At 40.4% G+C, this 24,406-nt stretch overlaps 1 protein-coding gene across 1 annotated transcript; it reads left to right on the top strand.

Annotated features, from left to right (window-relative positions):
• Positions 1-18,398: 18,398 nt before the first annotated feature.
• Positions 18,399-21,802, top strand: NEUROD6 (neuronal differentiation 6). Its single transcript, XM_012778989.2, has 2 exons — positions 18,399-18,659; positions 19,967-21,802. Exon 2 carries the CDS (start codon positions 19,988-19,990, stop codon positions 20,999-21,001), a length of 1,014 nt encoding a protein of 337 aa, XP_012634443.1. The 5' UTR covers positions 18,399-18,659; positions 19,967-19,987; the 3' UTR covers positions 21,002-21,802.
• The last annotated feature ends 2,604 nt before the right edge of the window (positions 21,803-24,406 follow it).

Consider the following 24,406-nt stretch of genomic DNA (forward strand, 5'->3'; position numbering starts at 1 on the left):
TCTAAAGTCAAATCAAAAGGGAAATAAAATTATTTAATTTGTTCTCAACATTCTTTCTAAAAATGAAATTAATCGTGTATTTCCTTGATGTTTGCATACCTTTTATACATGCCAAAAGAATATTTTCAAAATACATCATATTGGCTCAAAGCAATAGATTGTTTGTAGATAAAAAATTACCACGGAGGTCTGTAAATTTATTAAAGAGCCTTCTAAACCCTCCGGTTAGTTGTGTTGTGGGTCAACTCCTATCTTTAGGATCTGGATAGATTTTAGAAAGGAGATATACATGCCCTTGTCTTATGACATCAGAGTTATACTTTTATTCATTGTCCCAGCCTTGCCTTTGCATTATGATATTTTCCAGGACCAAATAACATTAAATGCCTCTCACCACCACCAAACCCTAAGCCAGGGAACCCTAAATTGCACAATCCAGGGGGTACTCATCCCATAGTGGTCCGACCTGTCCTTCACACTGCCCTCTGACCTCACTTCCCTAACTCTGACCACACAGCAATTTCCTTCCTCCATCACTTGTTCTGCAAGCACCTTGTTCTTGACCCTGACACACTGTTTACCTACCAAGCATATGACAACCATTTCCTTAGATCTTCACCTCTCTTGTTAGACTGGGAACTTTTTTGACCTAGCCTTCTTATATGTGTACTATCTTTGTATCTCAGAGCCTAGTACACTACCTGACACATAGTAGATAATAAATAATGCCTGCTAAATCACTGCATGCATGGATTAATAAACTTATGGTTTAACTACAGAATAAACTCATCTAGGAATTTGCCTACAGAAAAAAGAAAAAAGCAGCTACAAAACATATTCAAGGAAATGAGTAACTCAAAATGCATTGAGTAAAATGAGAGAAAATGAAAATGGCCAGTGGATCAGTATACTCCCCAGCTCAAACTTTCACTTGGGGTCTGCACTTCATTTGCCTTGGGTTTTTTTCCTCTCTCAATGCTTTGCTTAAGAAGAGTCCCTGGTGCTTAATCGTTGTTCAATAGCTATTGAAAATTTAATCCTTTTTCATTTTACGAGAAAACGATTACTTATTATTCACAAACAGGTTAAAAATAAGACTTAAACAAGTAGCTTGAATATATCTTTTTAACCATAACTTAAAGTTATCACTTAACTAGCAGTTTTGAAAGAATTGGAGGTGGTGAGTAGAATTAAAAACAAAAGTAAAAAATCGAGTGGCAAGGCAAAAGGCTGAATGTGGTATTTGAACCAATGTTCAAAGGACACAAGTCTTTATTTTGATCTGTCATCAAATAGCATTTTGTTTGTTTTGCTGTCATGTATGCAGCCTTCCCTGGTAGACTCCAGTTTGGTCTTATTCAACAGTGTGTTCTCCTGTGCCTAGGCAGGCATCTAGCACAGTCCCTGACATGGGGTGGCATTTGATCATGGTGAAATCAAATTTGAATACACCACCTGGAACTTCCCTTAGCTGATTACTTCAATCTAGTATCCCTGATATTAATGTCACCATATTTCAAAAAAAACCACTTGGAGAAAATTCTGAGTTATGAGCCTGTTTTCCTTCCTGAAAATTTTTATCCACACATGCTACACTGGTAGTCGCTCAGCCATTTATTTATTTGTTGGTCTGTCTGTTTTAAATTTACCTCCAAGAAGATTTGAGGTTAGTGGTTGAGTGGAAGATTTTTATTTCCTTTGTAAAGCAATTCACCATCTAAAAAGATAGATTCCCTGTTTCCTAACTGTGCCGTAATACATATGATGAAATATATGTTTATACTTGTTTTCTATAAACTGCATGGTTTATTTTCTGGAAAATTATCCCAGATATACTGAGATGATACCAGCAAGGATAATAGATGCCAATACCTTCTGTCTTTATTACTGGAAGAGAGGGAAGACAAAGTCAGATCCCAGAGGATGTACAGTGAGAATGGTTATAATTGTCCATTCCATATTTGCTTGTTGAGAAAACGAAGAGGGATTTTTATATTCGTCTGAAAACATAAATTAGGACTGGCTTATCCGTTTAGTCATCTCCAAATAAGACATGAAAATGAGCCGGCTCCATCATCACTGCCACTACCCCAGCCCCAACAAGGAGCTTCCTTTGTACTAAGACTTTGTTGTTGTTTCTAATTTCCTATTCAAATAGTGACCAGAAATAAAAGAGCTTTAACTGTGAGAGTTGCACCTTATGTTTAGGAAGTTATAACCCCAAAGGGACACAGTTCTGGAAATGGCAGAAACTTTTTTGTGCCCTGGTAACTTAAACACTAATATTTTTTTTTTTAAAGAATCATTCTCCAGATCATTAGTCCATTAGGTGAATTAAACACTTTGGCTATTTTAGTAAAACACATTCCAGACTTTTAACGTTTTTTGAAAAGGGAGGCTCTCATGCCCCTTGCAGTGCCCAAGTCTTCAGCGAGGACCCCGTCTCTGTGGTTTACTCTTCCCTGGAACATTCTCTGACAGGCGGGATCCTTGTGACCACCGACCTTTAACATTTAAAATAGTGTTTTGTGAATTCATCCCCTCTCTTATCTTTCACAAACTATAAGGTTTAATAGCGATTAACACTAGACCACAGCACTTTCAAATTAACGATAGCCCTGCCAGTTCTAATTGGTATTCTAATTAGCCCAACAGATTCAACTAATTAAGAACATTAAACTTTTTAACAAAGGCTATCTTGCTTTGTGTGTTGTAAAATGGAATTTAAGAAGGGTGGGAAGGGATGGAGAAGATGGGAGGAAGGGGGGGGCGAGAACAAGCCTGGGATCCCATTGCAGACTCAGAGGAGAGCGGCGTGGAGCAGGTGGGAGAGCTCACTCACCCTGTGCTGCCGCCCTGCTTTTCGGGGCGCAGGGTCAGGGCAGCCTTTGCTTTCCAGAAGGGCAAAAACAAGTTAATGCTGCAATGCCTCCCAAGTCCCTGTGCTTGCTAAGACTTCTTATAAGTGATATTAAAGGACAAGCCAGCCCTGAGTTGGTTCACAATGAAGTGGAACCATAAACCATCCAGCTTTGTACACACTTTGACCTTTGTTACAGTGAAGGAGATTGGGGCTGCCTAACTGAATCTCCCTGTAATTTCACAATGTGTTTAATTGACGATCTCCTATTTTCAAGAGGACTCTGCGTGCTGCTCAGTACACAATGGAGCAGAAGCGATGCAGGGTACACTGGGGGCTGGCCGGGTTTACTGTGAAAACTAACAAGGTGGTGACATCCTCGGGCCCTCTCTCTTGCTGTCACCTCCCATATCCATATCCATCAGTAGATTCTGTGAGTTCTTCCTTCAAAATGTATCCCAATTCTGGCTACTTCTCTTGCATCCTACCTGTAGCCCCTGTTTGTCTGAGCCACCAGGGCCAGAATTTCAGGAGGCGCTCAGCTTGGGGCTGAGTGCCTCTCCAAATTTAGGGCCCCAGGTGCATTACTTTTTTCACCCCCATCAGGGCCCTGCAGGTACCATCATCTTCCACCTGCAACAGCCTCCTGACTGACCTCCACTTTGCTTTCCTCTCGTTTAAGCCTATTCCCCACAGAGCAGCAGCCATAGTGCACCTGCTCCAAGTCCTCAATGACTGCCCATCAACTTGGAAGAAAGTCTGAAATCCTCACTGTGGCTTACCAAGACCCTACATGATCTGCAGCTGGACACCTCTTTGGCGATTTCATAATTTTCTCCTCCTTGATCTCTGTATTCCAGGGCTGAACCAAGGGTGGGGGTCTGCCCAAAGTGCATTGTCTATAGCAAATTTAAAAACATTTAAGACACTGTCATCATTGATCTGCTTTTTATAATCGCCATTCACTAGCAACTCTAAGCCATGTCAATGATAAAATACTCTTCCAGGCCAAAAAAAAAAAAAAAAAGAGAGAGAGAGAGAGATACAGAAAAAATCTTTTGTTGGTCTAAGTCTGTGCTACCTAATGTAGTAGCTATTAAGCACATAAAATATGACTAGAGTGACTGAGAAACTAAGTTTAAAACTTTATTTCATTTTAATTAACTTACATTTAAATTTAAAAACTGATGCTTGATTCAACTACTGGACAACTTTGAAGAATGTTTTTTTTTTAACAACTCATGCATGTCAATCTATGTTTCAACTGTAAATTTTATGCAATCTAAATACATATCAAGTATTTCTGATGAAAATTTGTTATACAAATGGAGATGTGCTATAATGTAAAATACACATCAAATTTTGAAGACAGTACAAAAATAAAGAATGTAAAACGCCTCAACAAACTTTTATATTTGAATACAAGTTGAAATGATAATATTTTGGTTGTATTGGAGTAGTAAGTCAACAATATTATTAAAATTAATTCCACCTCTTTCTTTTTTTTTCTTACTATGTATATCAGAAAATTTTAAATGACATATGTGGCTCAGATTACATTTCTATTGGAAAATGCTGGTTTAAGTTCTAAACCAGGATACACAAATTACTACTGCCTATAGGCAAAATTCAGTCTACCACCACCTGCTTTTGTATACACAGAGAAGCAAGAATGGTTTTATCTTTTATCTTTTTAAATGGTTAGAAAAAATTCAAAAAAACCCCAATATTTCATGACATGTTAAAAACCATATGAAATTTAAATTTCAGTGTCTATCAATAAAATTTTATTGGAACACAGACACTGTCATTTGTTTCTATATTATCTATGGCTGCTTTGGGATCACAATGGCAAAAGAGACCTTATGACCTGCCAAGCCTTTAAATATTTACTATCTGGGGTTTTAGAGAAAAAGATTATCCATATCTGTTCTAAGGAATTGATTCAGTTGTGGTTGAGTTTTCTTTTCTTTCTTTCTTTTTTTTTTTTTTTTTTTTAGACTAGGGCCTCACTATGTTGTCCAGGCTGGTCTTAAACACCTGGGCTCTTAGAGACCCTTCTTCCCACCTCAGCCTCAGTCCCAGCTGGAACTATAGTCCCAGGCCACTGCAAAGGGCTGAATTTTAATATATATGTTCTAAAGAAAAGTAAATTCAGGGAACTCCTAGTTACATAGTTGGCCGCTGACACACATAGACCGAACCACAAACCAGACAAGTGGACACAGGGGAAAAAAGGCACAGATACCTTTCAGGATTATTGTGATAAATAGATAATGGATATAAAGCACCCAATAGAGCTTAACATTTAGTAAGCACCAGATGCATACCTTTCCCCATCGCACCTGCACCTCCAACAAAAGCCTCCTAAGGGGCATGCCACAGTCCAGTGGAGGACAAGGGCAGGTAAGCAGGCGGCTACGACTCCTCATGGCAAGCCCAGCAATCGGCGTGTTTCTAAGGGGCATCTAACACAGTCTGGGGAAAGGCCTCCGCAAATGCGCCTTCTTACTGACTTAGGTGTCCCTGAGGGAGGTCACTGGAAGAAAGTGTTATCCTTTTCAACATATTTTTTTAGAGTAAATAATGGTAGAGCATAATTTTCTCATCATCTTCTGCTGGGCCAGGACTAGGATGAGGTGAGTGAGTCACTCACCCAGGGCATAAAAGTTAAAGGGGCACACCTGTTATAGACTGAATATGTGTCTCTCCTCCCCCAAATTTATATGTTGAATCTCTATCCCCAATGTGAGGGTATTTGGAGATGGGACTTTCAGGAGGTAATTGGGATTAGATTAGGTCATGAGAATGGGGCCTCCTTCGTGGTCTTACAAGAATAAGTAGAATCTCTCTCTCTCCCACTTGCACTCTTGCTCTGGCTCTCCACTCCACACAATACTCAGAGTAAAGGCCATGTGAGGACACAGCCAGTGGGAAGGCAGCTGGCCATCTGCAAGCCAGGAAGAGAGTCCTCTCCAGAAGCCTAACTGGCTGGCACCTTGACCTTGGACTTCCCAGCCAAGAACTTTAAGAAATAACTCTTGTTGTTTAAGTCATTCAGTCTGTGATATTTTTTTATGGCAGCCCAAGCAGACGGAAGACAGCACCAAAATCAAGATAAATATTTTAATACAATCTTTTTAAAAATCAAAATTAATGCAAAAATCCACATGAACAAAATAAATAAATAAATAAAAATCTTATATATACCCCGGGACCCAATCTAGTGACTTTGCATCTTCCTGTGAACTCTTGGTAGATGAAGACAGTGTTGATGATCAGCCTTTGAAGACACCTGGGGCTTTCTGGGTGAGGGCTCTCTCAGCTTCTGGGCACCAAGGGTGGCCCTGCCCCAGGGCCAGCTTCACAGGCATGTAACCTGTGCCTTTGAATAGGACCTGGCACTCCTAAGGGCCCCATGCTTGCTTTAATGCTCTGCTATTGCCATTGTGGAATTCTTAATCATTTTTGAACAAGGCGCCCTGCATTTTTATTTTGTTTGGGGCTGAGGTGGGAGGATCACTTGGCACCAGGAGTTCAAGACCAGCCTGGGCAACACAGCAAGACCCTGTCTCTATGAAATATTTTTTTTAAAAATTAGCTTGGCGTAGTGGCATGTACCTGTAGTCCCAGCTACTCAGGAGGCTGAGGCAGGAGGATCGCTTGAGCCCAGGAGTTGGAGGCTGCAGTGAGCTATGATGGTACCAATGTGCTTCAGCCTGGATCACAGAGTGAGATCCTGTCTCACAAAATAAAAAAAAAGAAGGTAAAATACAGACCCTATACTCCAGCTCTAACTAAACCTACTCTAGCCACAAAGGGAGACTGTAAAATACTGAGATGACAGAGAAAGCTGGGTGTCACCTTGCTGTGTATGACCTACCACAGAAGCTGCTAAGCACAAAAGAGGAAAGGAAAGGAAATTAAATTGGCAGGTCAAAATATTCATTACACTCATGACAAATACACACAGACCAGCCGTTGGCAGTGTAGTAAGTGTGTTGCATCAAAATTTCAGTCCTGTGAGAAACTCCAGAAAGAAAGCAAACCACTCCGTGGTCAAATACATTTTGGGCACACTTCCACTCTGTCCTGCTCTTGAAAAGTCATGACGTGCATTGGTAAGTGGGAGAATCCAAGAACACACATTAAAGAAAACAGGTATCTTTTGACCACACAACTCTTTGTTTTATATGTGATCCCTATTATCAGTCTACAGAGCATTCTTTGGGAAACTCTTCCTTAGTGCATAGCATATTCTTCATAAAGTGAATTTTATGAGGAAAAGACAATTTGGGTTCCAAGAATAAAGGAAGCGCGTAGAGTTGCCAGATAAAATACAGGATGCCCAGTTAAATTTGAATTTCAGATAAACAGCAAATACTTTTTAGTGTAAGTTTGCCCCACATATAAATATTAATATGTCTGAAATTCAAATTTAACTGGGTGTCCTGCATTTTTATTCGCTAAATCTGGCAACCTCAGCAGTGCGCCCATTCTGCAATGTCCCCGAATCTCATGTATTTCTCATGGAGAGTGGGCAGCTTATGAAAACTAGAGTTGCTGGAAGTAGAGGAGGCAGATGCTTCTGCAGATAATTCCTAAGACCATTGTAGGTTGGTGGGTAACCCCCATACCATAGTGATTCTCAACCAGGAGCAGGTTTTAAAAATGCTGTTGGGCAGACCCTGTCTCCAATGACATGGTAAACGTATCTACAAGGCATAGAGCACACAGGGCCCATGATGTTTTTAGTGGTCCACAAAAAAAACCAGAATAAAAAATGAATATAATTGATCCCGTGTTACGTTTGTCTTTATACAAACACAATTATAAAATATATTTTTAAAAAGTTATTTATGGAAGAAGGAGCCCATGAAAGCAAAGTGCCTGGAACACACAAAAGCCGTAGTTCTGCCCTCGCCAGAGATGTGGATTGAAGGACATATCACCTCATCTGTACAACTTTCACTGGAGTTCCCGTGGAAAAAATAAAAATAAAAGTAAGTCTTCTAGTCTCCTGGGAAATAGTTAAAAACCAAGCACTCAGAAAAAGCCTTAAGAGTGCATTTTAGGATTTCCTTTTTAATCTGTCCTTTCTAATTGTAGAAAAATTATAATTCTCCCAGACAGGAATATTCATTTTATCCACATTCCCAATGGGCTCCTTTCTGTTTTGATTGCTGTCACCACTAAGAAAGTCTAGGGTCATCTCAGACATAAAGGAGACTGACTCTATGGCTCTTACCCCACTGCTTCAGCAACATGTCTGCAAGAGTCTAAATGCCCCTCAAGATCTGGGGCCCCTCAAGTGCAGGGACCGTGTGCTATTCAGGGACCATGCCAGATAGTTCATAACTGTAGTTGGTTAGTTACATGCCATTTTTAGTTGCCCTGCCTGGTCTTTAATCCCAAATGTGAAACATATTCACTTATTTCTATTTCACTTTCTTTACTGATTCTCTCTGAGCCTTCTCCCAACATGGGTTGTTTGGAAGAGAGATGCTAATCTGGAAGAATGTTTGGAGAATAGAGGATTGTTATTGAAATAGTGTATTTTTCATTCTTCATCAGTCCACCAAATGTATGTGCTGCCACAGCAGCCAAGGAACCAGCAGGGCCAGACAGAGCAGGACGAAGGACAGTCTCATGCATTCTCTTACACATCTGCCACCTCCACCCAGAAAGTAGCAGTGGAACAAGAAGAGCCGGGGGTAATGCAAGTTAGCTTCACCGCTAACAAACCAAACTCACATCCTGCCAGTGGTAGAAAGTCCAGCCTGGGAATGCTTAAACTTTGAATCGAAAGAATAATGTTATATTTCCTCCAGAAAATGACATCGGCTAATAAGAGAATCCAAAGCCATGTGCCAGTGTATTAGGCTGGATCTTGTACCAGTATTGGCAGCCAAAATGAAATGCAAACTGCTCAGTGAAAAAGTTATTCTAGCTTTTGAAAGAAATAATTAGCACTGGAGCAGCCTTTTTGGAGAAAAAGCCAGGAGGGAGTATGCTGGGTTCAACCTTCACAAGCAGACTGTATAAAATTATGGATCATTATTGCCACTAGACAGCCTCTTGCTTTCCAAAGGATTTTTTGCTGCTGAAGGAATTATATAATGTACAATCTAATTTATGGTATGTGGGACATGCAGCTCTTTGTCACTGACTTATTGCTCAGCCGTGGTGTTAATGAGGCAAAGATCACAGCTTTGATTGACAGATGGGCCTCATTGCTCTAAGATGGTCTGCAGCCAAACCTACTATAACTGCAATGGATTGATTTTATTCTGTCATCAATATTTATTGAGTCCCTACTATGTGCAAATCATTGCATTGTGTGAGGTAGGTACTGCAAAACCAAATGAAACAGAAATCTGAAATAGTTTTTGTCCTCACAATATAGTAGGGGAGACAGATGTATTCACAAATAGCTATACTACAAAGCAAATTATGCTAAGCACAATAATAGAAGCACAAAGTGTATAGGGAAATCAGAGGAGAAAGATTAATTCCAACCCATGAGGATGTGAATGGATCGCCATAAATTTATCACCACCCCAGGAATAACAACTTACCACATATGTTATAATAACAGTGTGTTAGGATTGCTATTTTAAAACACAAATGAAAAATATATTGTAATTAGATGAGATTTGCCAACAAAATAGAGTAAACCAACCAGAAGTCTAAAATACTAAAAGACAAATAATGATTTGAGGTTTTTCATTGTGCTTAGGAGTAGTTAGCTGCTTATTTTATCCTACAGATGTGAGCCATGATTTTTTTTTAAAAAAATGTGATCTAGGGGTTATAAGATCTACCTGTATATATGTCAGATCCCGGGACAAATAAGTGCATTCTCCCGGGAGTGATTGGCTCATGCCTGTTGGCATTTGAATCTGTGGCTTTACAGCAAGGTTAGCCTTTCAACCTAAAGCTTTCGTTTCCAAAGTCAGGACATTGCCATAGACATGAGCCGTTTCCTCACAGAGAGTTGAGAAATTATTTCACATAAGATACTCAGCTCTCTCACCCTTCCTTGATTTGTATTTTAAAATAATCTGTCAAATAACATGAGGCTTGCTATATACTAGGTACTGTTCTAAGCTCTTTATGTCCAACCACCTATGAGGTAAGAATGTAATCATATCCATTTGACAGATGGAGAAAGTGCAGCATAGAGACCTTCCCCAGGGTCATCCAGGCCATCCACCTAGCAAGTGGCAGAACCAGGGAGTCTGGGACCAGATGCTGTCCTTAACCACGATACCAGCCTGCTTGTGTACATAATCCTCATATGGCTATTGTAAAAATTATATAATGTATGCAGAAAAGCTGGCCCAAAGAAAGTATTCAAAAATTAACCTTAATATTAACATTGATCAAGTGTTTAAAAACTTAAAATTCCACTAAAGTTCTCTTTAAGTGCAAGTATTCTGGGACATGTTCTTTGTAAAACTATTGCATAATCTTAGGCTTGCACTGTCCTCCTAAAGGATGCTAGAAAAACAAAGAAGATATTCGTTTGTTTGGTACCATACACCAGAGTCTTGCATCTCAATGCTTCAAATATGTTAGGTTTATTTCCTCAACAGGATGCTAGATTCCTTGAATGAAGGATTGTGTCTTCTATTCCCTTTCTCCAATGCAAAGGAATCATTCAATAAATATGTGTGGATTGGTGATCATTAACCTTCTCAATTAGTGAGTTCCTAGCTTTGGAAGAATGTTATTGATCTCCTGTAACGACTTCAGGAAATGTGTGGTTGTCACGTAGGTAATTAACAAAGATTAACTCTTCCCAAATGTCCCATTCTAAATTTCTCTTAAAATCCTATACAGAGAATAAATATACACATTTCTGTTGGATATATACCCATTAATGGGATATACCTAACATACATATGTTTACCAAATTATATGTACTAGAACAGCACAACTTACAGTAGCCCAAACTAGAAATCATCCAGATATCCGTCAACAACAGAATGGAAAAACAAAGTGTGGTATAGTCACACCATGGAGTACAACACAGCAATGAGACTCAACAATCTACAATTAAGTACAAAAACGTGGATAAAGTACGAAAAAAAAAGTTGCAACAGAAAGCCAGACCCATGATTCCATTTATATAATTGATAATATGGACAAAATTAATCAATGCTGTTGAAAGTCAAGATGGTGGCTTCTATTTGTGGGGAAGTTGGTTGCTACCTGGCAGGGGCAGGAAGGAGGCTTCTGGATAGCTGGTGATGCTGTTTCTTGATCAAGATCCTATTACACTGATGTGTTCAGTTTGTCAAAATTAATTGTGTTGTGCACTTATTGTCATGTGTACTTTCCAGTCTCTATTATATTTCAAATAAAAGTAAAAATAAAAATAAAAATCCCTCTACATACCTTTGCACTCTACTCAAATGTTTTCTTTATCTCATAACAGCAACCTCTCTTATCACAGTGAGCTCATACTGTTTTTAATTACACTATTGTGAATGTATTTCTTGTGCCCAATTCAACTCTAACTTCCTTGAGAGCTGAGACTCTGTGATTTGCCTTTACTTCCTCTCATAATATCTAGAGCAATAACATAAAAAGTAAGAGTATTGTTGAATGAATGAAAAGGAATGAAAGAAAGAATGAACAACTCAACCCTCAACTCTTCTGAGCTAAGTAGGAGATTGTTGTCATGACAATGGTAATTATTGTTAGATGATTTCACATACCACACATAGAACAGCCTACTGGCCTACCTAAAACATTGACCTACAAGACAAAAGCATAGTGGAAATCTTAAGTCACCAGATACATTAATAAGACAACTCTTCATTCTGTAAATAGATTCATGGTCAAATTTGTCTACTTTATCTAATATTTCTTATTATTCAACATTTATTTTGTACCAGAAGCAGTCCTAGGCAGTTCATTGATATTTATTTAATTCTTAAGGTAGCGAAGTGTAGCAGTTTAGAAGGAAGGATTTGGATTCAGACAGACCTAGGTCTAAATGATGATTCTAAACTGAGCAGTCCTGGGTTCACTAGTTTCTGAGCCTCTGAGCTATAGTTCCATTACCTCTGCAATGGGGATAGATACATCTACCTAACTGCAGGTAGATGTACCTGCATCTACCTACCTATCAAATGAGATAACTTTTGTGAAGCATTGAGCCCCATGCTTGTCACCTTGTATATGAATGAATACTTTGTTCATCATCAATGTCATGAACGTAGGTTAAGTAAGTTTCCCATATGCAGTCCACACCCATCCAATCAGTAAATTCGGCTGATTTCATCTCCAAAATCTATTTCCATGCCTCCTCTTTTCTCAATTTCCATGACCTCCACTCACATCCGGGCCACAGTCATCGCCCTCTTGTTTTGTCCACTCTCACAGGCTTTGTAAGTTCTGTAGAGGAGGAAAAATATCTCTTTTTCTACTCATTCCAGTTTAGGGAAGAGACCCCTATCATAAAAGGCACATTAACCAGAGAAAAGCATACAGATTTATTTAGCAAGGTATACATGACATGGGAGCCTTCAAAAGGAACTGATGACCCAAAAAAGCAGTTGGAACTTAGTGTTTTGTTAGCAGGACATTTGGTGAAGAATGGAGAGTCGTGCAGAATAATGACAGGGCAAGAGCACGACCTAACAGTAACAAACTGGGGGAATTTTAGCAGGCCTGTTTGTTCAGATTCTTCTCTCTGTCCCTGTTTCTTCCACGGTAAGGATACTATGTTCTTCCTTTCAGGAACAGACAGGCCACCTCTCACATGAGGGTCTGACTTGCTTCAGGGGAAGGTCAGAAAATCCTTCCAGTGTTTTATCACCTGCTTCATGGGAGAGGCAGGGAAGGCCGGAGAGACCTTCATGCTTCTGAGGTTCTCTTTAATTCCTTCAGCTTTAATATGTAAAGGTGTCATATTTTGGGGCATGGTGCCCTGAACCCCATCAGTTCTCTCCCTCTTTCTTCTTTCTCCCTCTCCAAACCTTCTGCCCATGACCAGCTGGAGTAAACTTTTCACATCAAAAATTGCCTTGAGCCCTCCAATGACTCCCTTTGGAATAAATTTCAAATACTTGATCATGACCCACACAACCTTGTGTGATCAAGTCCTAGCTCTCACTGTGCTGCTTCTGGTCTTCCCAGAACATCAAAAACTCACACGGTCTTGCTTCTGCTGCTCAATCTTCACGTCTCCGCCTAAAGGGAAAACCAGAAAGGGCTCCTCAGATACCACAACCAAATAGATCTTCCCATTGTTCTCTGGAGCCTCCCACGTGTACAGGCCACATGTATGTGTTTATATGTTCATTGTCCGCCTCCCCTCTCTAGACTGTGAAGTCCCCAAAAGCCTTGTCATGGATGTCCTACATGTCACTCAATGGCCATTATTCACTCAGTGCCTGGAACAAATTTCTTCATTCAGTAAGTTTGTACTTAACTGCCTTTCACATCAGGCATTAGAACTTTAAATTAATACGCACAAGAAATAAGTAATGTATTGTGTTATAAAGCGGTCGGTACTACAGAGAAAAGTAGAACAGGAAGGTGGGTGGGAGAGATGAGTGGGAACACGGGTGCAGTCTAAATCAGGGATTGGGGGAGACCTCACCTAGAGGGGACATATGAGCGGAGATTTGAAGGATGTGAGAACGAACCACTTGCAGGAAAAGTTCCAGGCAGAAGTCCAGTGCAAGGACCTGAGGTGGGAGTGTGCCCACCCGGGTGTTCTAGGAACAGCCAGAGGCCACTATGGCTGGAGCTGAGAGTTGAGGGGAGAATAGAAGATGAAATTCGAGAGGCCAGTAGGAGTGTCTGGGCCCCTGTAAGGACCGGAGGGTTTTGAGTGTAGGCGAACACAGTCCAATTTGTGTCCTAACCAGATGCCTCTGGCTGCTCATTTGAGAACTGTTTGTGGGATATAAGGGGACAAGAGTGAAAGCCCAGGGCCATTTAGGCCAGGTGAAAAGTGATGGAGGCTAGGACCAGGATAGGAGTGGTGGAATTGCTGGTAAGTGGTCACAGTCTGACTATGATGTGAACATAGAACTGAGAGGATTTGCTAACATATTAGTTGCAGGGTATGAAAGAGAAAGAGAAGTCAAGAATTACTCCAACATAGGTATTCAATAAACCTTTGTTGAAGGAATGAATAAATAAATGAATGAATGACACATAGCTATTAAATGGTAGGCTCAAGATTTGAAACAAGTTAGTAAAGATGTCAAAATACTCTTTGTCATTCTTACCCCGTTTTAGCATATGACAAAGAAAGCCCTTCCTTAGACAAACGCACATATGTACATACATGCCAAATTTGCACATAATCTTGGGATGTTTAAGGACCTCTTGAAATCCATCCAGGGATCCCCTGTGTTAAGAAAGCCTGCACATCATCATACCATCATCTACCATAAAATTTGTTTTTTCAAAAATGCAGTTTGCATAAAACTTTTTGCAAAAACATTTGCATAAGGCTCATACAAAATAGTCTTACCCCAATCTTACAAAGTGGATGAATATAACAGGAAAAAACCAAATTGTATTTCTGTTTTATATGTTTAAAAATAATCATTACATATATTGAATTACATATATTAGAATATAACAATAGTTTCTAATTCAGTATCATAAAAAGTAATAATCAGGGTCAACACATCATTCTTAATATTTTTTAAAGCCTAAAGGAAACTCTGCATTTTCTTACAGTGAGATTACAAAAGGTAATAAAACATCATTTCTTTATTTATGGCTGGAATTATAACAACTCATTCCAATAATACTGGTTTTCTGATACTGGTAGAAGTTTTAACTGGTAGAGTTAGATGCCTTTATTTAATAACAAATTAGAAATCAAAATTAATAAATGCAGTTTAGTGAGTAAAATACGAAGTATGCTCCATGGGTGGGAAATAATAAAAAGTATTTCTGGGAAGGGCTGCAGTGCAAAGACAGTGGGTTTTGTGCAAAGACTATGATAAAAGACTGAATATCACAGTGTTTTGTGAGTGGCATGAACATTATAATTATTGCATAATAATAATGCAATTCAGTCCAGACTTCACCTTGAAGTAAACCTAAAAAAGCAATGCAAATAATGCCCACAAATTATCTCTAGATTATCTGTTTAGTCTGTATAATCCTCAGGTGTATACATAAACAAAACATTTGGACATCTATGTTTAAATTATATTCTTAAACATTCCAAGAATCCCTTATTTTGAGGGAATAAGGTTTTTTTGTGTTTTGTCTCGTAATATAAACACCTTTATTTAAATTCCAAGGGCTGTTTTCCAAAGTGGGACATGCCACAGCCATAGAACTATTTCAAAACAATGGGGATCACAGAGTTAAAACTCTAGGGACTGAGACTGAGCTTGCTTACAAGCTTCGAGACTGCCCTGAAGCATCTAAGAGCCAAAAACAGAGAGAGAGAAGGAAAAAAAAAGAAAGGCAATAGAGAAAATTGCTTAAAATCTGTCTCAGGAAGTAATGCCACATCTGGGCGAAAAAAAACCTCAGGTCCTGGGGTTTTGTTGCTTGATCCTGTCCCAGTGGTCCACATTCTGTTCCTTATACCCTTGGAGAGCTGAGAAAAATGCCTGTCATGTTTCAAACTGATCTCTTAAATGATGAAGGGAACTGAGAAAGAAGGAGTCAATAGAATCCCCATTTCCTAAGACATAGGTACCAACAGGATGATATAAAAATGTCATCACTTGAGCCTTAATTTGGACTTTTGGTTTCTATTGCCTTGTAACTGAGTCAAAATTATATCTAAATTTTCCATGGCTTGTTTTTATAAGTGAAATATGAGCATTTACCGAGGGAAAGCAAGAGAGAAGCAGATAGACATTGGGCATTTTTTAAAAAATCTATGCAATTTCATGACCCCAGAAGCAAAAATCATATCAATTAAATTAACACTGATTTGAGTACTAGATGTGAACTTTAGTGTGTACTTATTGTTGTCACATGAGAAAATATATTACAGAAATGGTAATAACATACTCCCTGTACTCTGAGTATTCATCCATAAGTCAGAATGTATTTCTGTTTGGAGTATAGGTGTTAACATGCTTTCTTAGTAAAGAGTAGAACAGCCCTTCTGGTGTATGTTATGAATGCATATTAACAGCACGGGCATTTGCATATCTGGAACTATAGTAGAAAATGCATAACAAAATTTCTTTTGAAAGATTATTGTACAAACACACTTAATCCTTGCTAAATCTTGACATAACGACTTTTTGTTTCCCCCTCCTTGGTTTTGAAAAAATAAAAATAAAACATCCTAACAATTGATTACAGAAAAGGTGAAGGCAGATTCTGCGACTCCACCCATCATCAAAGGTTTTTCCTTAGCGATCAACGGCAGGAATAGAACAGCCCCAAATGTTTTCGTCAATAAACTGTTTCTCATTTTTTTTTCTGCACATGCAAAGATGAAATATAAAATCTATCTTTTCAATGAACTACATTGGTGATGATTTTCCTGCTGACACATTATGTCATCTATTTCTTAAATTTTGATTTTCATGTCTGTGATGATGCCTTTAACGCAATGCAGGTTTGGAGACTTTGCAAGTTGAGGATACGCAAAATTCATAATAGTACTATTGGCTGCTTTGTGGCTTATGACTCTGATACTTAAGCTCCTTCACATTTAAAAATTAAATCATACTTTAGACAAATAAAATTCTGCATCTGCCTTTCCTATGGAAATTCTCTGTCTTAATATAAAAAGTGGATGCAGTTTTTGAACCAAAAGCTGTATGCAACATACTCAATGTACCCATTCCCAAGTGATACTCCCTTCAACAATAAATTTAAAAATGGCTATGCTATATCTGACTTTAAAAAAAAAAAAATGAGCTAGGCCAATCTATGTATTTCAACTTATGAATTTATAGTCTTACTCTTATTTTAAATTTGCATTCTTTACCAGGCCATTAAGACAGAAAAATTATCCACCTTTACCTTTTTGATTCCCCTTTTTGCCAACTTCCCAATCTTTTCTAGAACCCGTCCGGGAAACGTCAAACAACTTTTTGAGGAGGGCGGAAATGAGTAGGGTATGACAGGAGCAAAACTGATTTTAGTGTGAGGCCCCTGGTGCCAATTTGGCTCCAAAGTGCATTAAAGCAGCAGCATTCTAAACCTCTCAAAAGCGGGATTTATAAGGGGAATGCTAACACAGATTCAACAGTTCCAGCTCTGCCAGGGATTACTTTAATACCAAAAGCATACTCTCCCACTTTATAGAAACAGATTACTCAGTTGTCAAACAACAAAGGTTGTGTTTATTTGTTGTTTTTTTTTTTAACTTTTATTTTATGTTTTTAAAGTGCACTTTTTACTTTACTGACCGGCAATCCCGAAATAAAATGTCCTTATTTTGGGGGTAGGGTGGGGGAGTTGGGAAGAAGAGAAAAGGAGAGGAAGGTGGAGTTTGCCTCTGGCTTTGCAGTTCGTTTTATCTACAAAGCTCTGCCAGCTTTGCTTAACTGTTTCTACCCTGATTTTGTTCAGAAGAAACCAAAAAGGAGGAGTGGAGGGGGGAGAGATAAATCTGAGATATGCCTGATAGGGAAAAACATTTGGACATTGATGTAAGAATAAGAAAATATTTAAATTAATGTTGGTCTAGAGAGAGAAAAAAAAATGGGAAGATAAGATTTTCAGGAGAAAGAAAAAAATCTGAAAGCTCCATAAAAAAAACAAGAAAGCTAATCTTTGATTAAACTACTCAGCAGAATGCCAGGGATAGAAGGACAAAAACCTAAGTGATGATTTTTATGTTTATTGTGTCTGACATGAAATGAGAAAGAACAAGGAAGTTAAAGCTGGGAAGAGATGGGGGACAATAAAAGAGTGAAGTTAGTGACTTTCGGCAGAGGACAAAATATGTAGTTCGAAATCTTTAACAATAGACTTGCAGTGTCTCTGCAAAAGTTGTTGAAAGCTACCAGCGAGTGTAGGAAGGGGTGCATCGGAGGACGTCTTTCACAGACCCCAGATGGAGAAGCTGTTCTTTTATTCCAAATTCTTAAGAAGCACAGAAGTCTTACATGTTAATAAGAGAACACACAGGCACACTCCTAAGTTACATGCCGTGAAACAAAACAAGGAAATAAGGAGACCTTCGTTGACCCCTGTTTGCTCACACGAATCTTAGTTTGGTTAAGCATCTTAAGACCAGTTTCCAGCTCCTTTTCACGGCTTTCTTTTCCTGGGTACCCAGATGCACAAATGGGACGGTGATCTTTACAAAACAACATCATCATCAACAACAAAAACCTCTCGCTCACACAAAAGCCCACCTTGCAAATGAATGGAATATTAACGACTACCTAACAGTCGCACCGTTGGCAGGGCGAAACTGAACACTCACACAGCTATTTCTACAGATTGCCAGTGAAACCCAAGCAGCTCGAGGAGAAACGCACCTACTGTATGTGCAATGCTGGTGCAGATTTTTTTTTCCTATCAGTCTAACCTTCTGTGTTGATGCATGAATGCTGGTACCCACTTACAGGGATGCCAGATGATCAGTGCAGAATGAAGGTCCCAAGAGAGAGGATCACATGGCTCTCTCTGCCCTGTGACGTCACTAGCAGATGGCATGGGTACCAGCTCTGGCAGTTGGCATCAATGTCACTTTTTAGAGATCAATGAGATAGTGCAGATATACACAGATCTAGAGACTCCAGGAGACGATGCGACACTCAGCCTGAAAAGATTTGGAAGATCCAAAATGAAAACTGATTATTGAATGAAATTAAAACCTAAGGTAATATAAATAAAGATATACTTCAATTGATGCTGGCTTTGCATGCAAGTATTTAAAGATACAGTGTCACTGTCTTATAGCATTTATATGCTCTTTGCCATCTATAACTTCTTATCATATTTCATTCTTATGATGTAATTATCACATACTTTTACTGCTATTATGTAACACTACAAGTATGTGGACATTGCTAAGAGTTTGTGTATGTGTACGTGTGTATGTGTGTGTGTTGAGGGGGCTGGAGATTGTTAAATTGAAAAGTCTGTGTTTTAATGTGCCTATTTGTTTGAAGACTTTAGATGAAAATACTTGCTGCTTCACCAAACAAAAAACAAAATGCTTTTGAAACACAGATTATTTTCCCCTTTCATTCGGGATTCTGAACACACGTGCACAATTGCAGTCAGAATCCTTGGACCGTTCCTGTCAGATATTAGCTAGAGGGAGACTTCTGTGGCTCATAGAACAAAAACACTACGAGAGTGTTTTTTGTCCGGGATGATTTGAACAGCAGTAAACAGACAATTACATTCGGAAAAATTTTAAATGTAAATAAAAGCAGTCTCAAGATGTTCTTTGGTTAAATGACATTACCAGTGATTTTTATTTTTTTCATTTATTTATAGAGTTTATTTCAAATTAGCCTAATCCCCTTTTCTTTCTGGAGGCTGGGAAAATAGTGCTCTTTTACACAATTCTCTACTGATCAGAAAAAAAATCAGTTTTAAAATTGACTCTGATTAATATTTTCTTTAAATGTATATATTCCCATAGCCACTTATCTAAATTCAAAGTTGTATAATACAGGAAATAAAGTTAATGTTAATTTTTTTTTCCTAAAAATGAACACAAATTTGTCTGCTCGTGGAGAGGTAGCACTTTTCATTTTAAAAACTGGTTTCTCTTCTCATTTTGTACTCGGGGGAATTGGAATTAATGAAATTCTGCATTGCTATATCATGTTTTGCATTTGCTTAAATTCCGTGATCTTTTTGGGGTATTAAAATCCAGTTTAAAAATCAAAGACAAATAAATGGAGATGGTGGTAGTATCACAAGGAATACTTCATGTTTTGGTTTCTTTTGCTAATTTGCCCATATAAATTAATCCTATTGCATGCATCGATGTTTTTATAATTACTAATTTTCATAAACTCAAAAATTATATTTAATGTAAAAAAAAATAAGTTCTGGAATCAGTCTCTTTCATGTGTTTTTGTAGTCTTGTGATTAAGTCCTTAAATATGTTTTAAGTATCTAAACTTTAAAAATGAAAACACTTTAAATATTGTGCTGGCATTTTTTCAGGTAATTTAAGGCTAGAGAACCATGTTAACACTACCATTTGATGAGTCTGTTGTCATGCCAGAATCCCAGATGTGCAGAAAGTTTTCTAGAGAATGCGAGGAGCAGAAGCAAATTAAGAAACCAGAAAGCTTTTCCAAACAGATTGTGCTTCGAGGAAAGAGCATCAAAAGGGCCCCTGGAGAAGAAACCGAGAAAGAGGAAGAGGAGGAAGACAGGGAAGAGGAAGATGAAAATGGGTTGCCCAGAAGGAGGGGTCTTAGGAAAAAAAAGACGACCAAGCTCCGGTTGGAAAGGGTCAAGTTCAGGAGACAGGAAGCTAATGCACGAGAGAGGAACAGGATGCATGGCCTCAACGACGCTCTGGACAATTTAAGAAAAGTGGTCCCCTGTTATTCTAAAACCCAAAAACTGTCCAAAATAGAAACTTTACGACTGGCCAAAAACTACATCTGGGCACTTTCTGAAATTCTGAGAATCGGCAAGAGACCAGATCTGCTCACATTCGTCCAAAACTTATGCAAAGGTCTTTCTCAGCCAACTACAAACTTGGTGGCAGGCTGCTTGCAGCTCAACGCCAGGAGTTTCCTGATGGGTCAGGGTGGGGAGGCCGGGCATCACACAAGGTCACCCTATTCTACTTTCTACCCACCCTACCACAGCCCTGAGCTCACTACGCCCCCAGGGCATGGGACTCTTGATAATTCCAAGTCCATGAAACCCTACAATTATTGCAGTGCGTATGAATCCTTCTATGAAAGTACTTCCCCTGAGTGTGCCAGCCCTCAGTTTGAAGGTCCCTTAAGTCCTCCCCCAATTAACTATAATGGGATATTTTCCCTGAAGCAAGAAGAAACCTTGGACTATGGCAAAAATTACAATTACGGCATGCATTACTGTGCAGTGCCACCCAGGGGTCCCCTTGGGCAGGGTGCCATGTTCAGGTTGCCCACCGACAGCCACTTCCCTTACGACTTACATCTGCGCAGCCAATCTCTCACCATGCAAGATGAATTAAATGCAGTTTTTCATAATTAATGAGGAAAATGAAAATAAACAGTGGTCATTCACCTCCCCCGTCTAATTAAGACAAAGCAGATGCTTGTGGGCTGAGTAATTGGCACAACTCTATCTAAGGTGTTTACTAGTTTCTGAAGTGTGTTTCAACTATTGTGAGAATTTTCTATGTAATAATAAATCTCTTTTCGTATGAGAACTTCTTTTCCTTTCCTTTTGTCTGTAAAGCACTGTGATTGTTTCTACTGAAGGGATTTTTTTTCTTGTTTTATTTTCTTTGAAATTCATTTAATTTGTTTAAACAAGGTGTCTAAGAATATACTGTTGAATAAAGACATGCACACAGCATAACTCAGTCTATTTTGGTTGTACGGTAATTATAAAATGCATGTTATTAAAATCAGATGAGTAAAATGATGTGTTTATAATTATTAGGAATTATATATTATGTATCTTTGAAAAAATTGAAATTTTAAATATCGAGAATATCACTGAGCTGACAGTGATATTTGGAAGATGCATTTGAGGATGTGGAACAATATAAAAAGCTATGCAATTTTTCTTTTTATTAATGATGAATCTAAATGCATTCCATTGGTAAATATTCCTCTTCAATTATTTGCATAGGGGGCAACATAATATTTGGGTAGGTGGTATCATAATTTGGGGACAATTATTTCAATTATAAAGAAAAAAATTTTTCAGCATTTGTTTTGTATTGTTCAGAAATTATCTGTACAGGTTTGTTATCACAATGTATAATTGTGTTTTCCCACCCCACATTTTTAAAAGCAATTAAACATACATATTTCCACTCATAAAGGACATCTATTAGCTGTGATATTTTTGCATGATACTTATTATTTCCTGGTACACAGCTGCTTTCTGTGTCTAATGCTCCCCCCTCACCATTTCAGAAATATTTCTGGATTACAAAACCGTAAGAGCTAAAACAAATTTTTTAAACAAAACGGCCAAAGCACTTACAAGATTTTTCTTTTTTTTTTTGCAAGTGTCTTAAATGAAAGAAGACGAGCCCATGAGGGTTAAACATCCTGGGGAAATAATGATAAATCCTGGTAACCTTCAACTCGGGCCTAAATTCGGTGGCACATTTCCAGCAAACACCAGAGTGGACGTTAAAAATGGAAGGTTTTACTCTGCGCCGATTAAATAAGTCTGGCCGATCAGGGGCTAAATTCTGTGTGATTAAAAGTTTCCTTGCAAAAGGCCACCACAAACTTGCTTGAACAGCGCCTGGGGAGCTAAGCCCTGAAGCAGGATCGAGTCCTTTCTAGAATAAAAGGCGAGGCGGCAATGCCCTCGGGTGCAGGCTCGCCTCCGGGGGGAGGAGGGGAGCCGCCGCGCAGGCCGGCGAGGGTGGCAGAAAGTGGGTGCAGGGGTGGCGGGACGGCGCGGGTCTGGGGTGGGCCCCGCCAACGCTGAGCCCCTGCGGCGCCCGCTGGGCACGGCCCGAGCCGGCTTGGGCCCGACGGGGCCTGGCGGGCGGCGCGGGGAGAGGCCGGGGCGGGAGGCGCCGGACCCCTGCGGCGGCCTTCGGAGCACAGGCTGCACCGCCCGCGTCCCGCCCGCAGTGGGCGCCCTGGGGTGCGGGGGCCCTCGCCCTGCCGCCGCCGCGGCGCCCACGCCGACCTGGCCCGCCCGGGAAGGGGCCGAGCGGCGCGGGGCACCGGCCAGCGCACCGCCCCAGCGCGCGGGCCCAGCACACCCGGCCCCGCACCGGCCGCAGGCGGGGGACACGGCGGAGGCGGCGGCGGCTGCAACCGCTCGGGTCTGCCCGAGTGCTGCCAAGAGCAGACCCTGTCCTGCCTCCCACGGCTGGCTGGCGGGACTTCGCGGGCCCAGGCTGCGCGGCCTGCTCCCCCTTCTCCAGAGGGGGGAGCCGCCCTGCCCTCAGCTCTGCCGGCTAGAAGTCCCCGGGCCTCGGTGCGCGCCAGCCGCAACCCAGGGGCAAAGGTGGCCTGCAGCTGCTGGCGCGGGAGGCGCGGGCGGGGAACGCGCCCTGCTAAGCGGGCGTGCGAGCACCTGTTCACTCGAATCCCAGGAGGGCAGGGGGAAAGAAGCCGGGAAAGAGGAGCAATTGTGCCCTCCTGGGGTAGGGAGAAGTTTGCCTAAGGTAGAGAGCCGCCTGTCCCCTCTCCTGCCTGGGGCGCAGGGGTGACTCGCGTCTGCTTCCTCCCACGTGCGTACAAACCCTGCTGGCCCTGGGACTGCGTCCAGGACTGCCGCGCCTCCCTAAGGCCCCTCAGACCCTAAGAGCCTGGTCACTGATAACCCCGTCTGAGCAAACCGCAAGGAAGTGAGGACGCGTCTGGAAATAGAAGAACCTGACATATTTTTTTGTTTGTTTGTTTTAAGCAGTCCTTTTTTAATCACTAGCAGAATGGGTGTGGTCTCCTCTCATTCTTACTCCAAGGTGACCCGCCGCCCGACTGAGGACAGCATCGCGCCTGCTCGGAATCTTGTTGGTTCAAACAAGCTTTCGAAACCCTCACAGTCTTTCCAGGGTCACAAATGCATGTTGGAAGGAGAGATGGCAACAGGAGATGTCTTCTCCCGTCTGGCGATGTGGGAGAGCTAAGAAGAAAAGCAGCTGGCTGAGTGTCTGGGGAAGAAGCAGACTTGCAGGGGAAGCTTCTCATCTCAGAGCTTAAGGAACTCAAGCAAAAGTATGGCTTTTCCGGCACAGACCCCAGAGAATATGAAATTTCTTCAGTAATTTGAATGCATAAATCCAATGCATGCTCCCTCCTTCAGTGACTGATGCAAGCGGGACACTACGATGTGCATGAGTAGGGTGATATATATAATATATACATACCAGGATTAGGGTAGATATAGATACAGATCTGTCAGTGGCCTCAACAAAATAAAGATGTATTTCTCTCTCATATATAAAAAGTCATAGTAGATAGTCTAGGACTGGTTTCTCCAGGATCACCAGATGCCTAGGCTCTTCCTACCTTTCTACTTTACTAGACTTAGTGTGAGGCTTCCATTATCAATAGCCTCATGGCCCAAGATGGCTGCTGGAGTCCTAGCCATTGTGCCCTCATTCCAACTAAGAAAAAGGAAAGAAGATGCCTAAAGGGTGTCCCATCCTCCTGATTAAACCCCTTTACGGAATATTTATGGAAGTCCCATGCAGTGACTTCTATTCACTGACCACCTCTAGATTTAAGAGAAGCTGGGAAATAAATCCTTTTTAATGGAGTATATTGCAACCTGGAATAAAATCTGGTCTTGTCAATAAGAAAGAAGGGAGAAAATTGATGTTAGTTAGGCACCTAGCTATGCTTGAACTCCCTATAGACCCAATCCCTTCCTCCCCAACCCCTGGGACCTTATATTAATACTTTTCCCAAGCATACTATTTCTATTTCTATTATCGCTTTCCCCTTTGAC

Source organism: Microcebus murinus, chromosome 9 (genome assembly GCF_040939455.1).
Source record: "Microcebus murinus isolate Inina chromosome 9, M.murinus_Inina_mat1.0, whole genome shotgun sequence".
In the NCBI taxonomy this organism is placed as follows: domain Eukaryota; kingdom Metazoa; phylum Chordata; class Mammalia; order Primates; family Cheirogaleidae; genus Microcebus; species Microcebus murinus.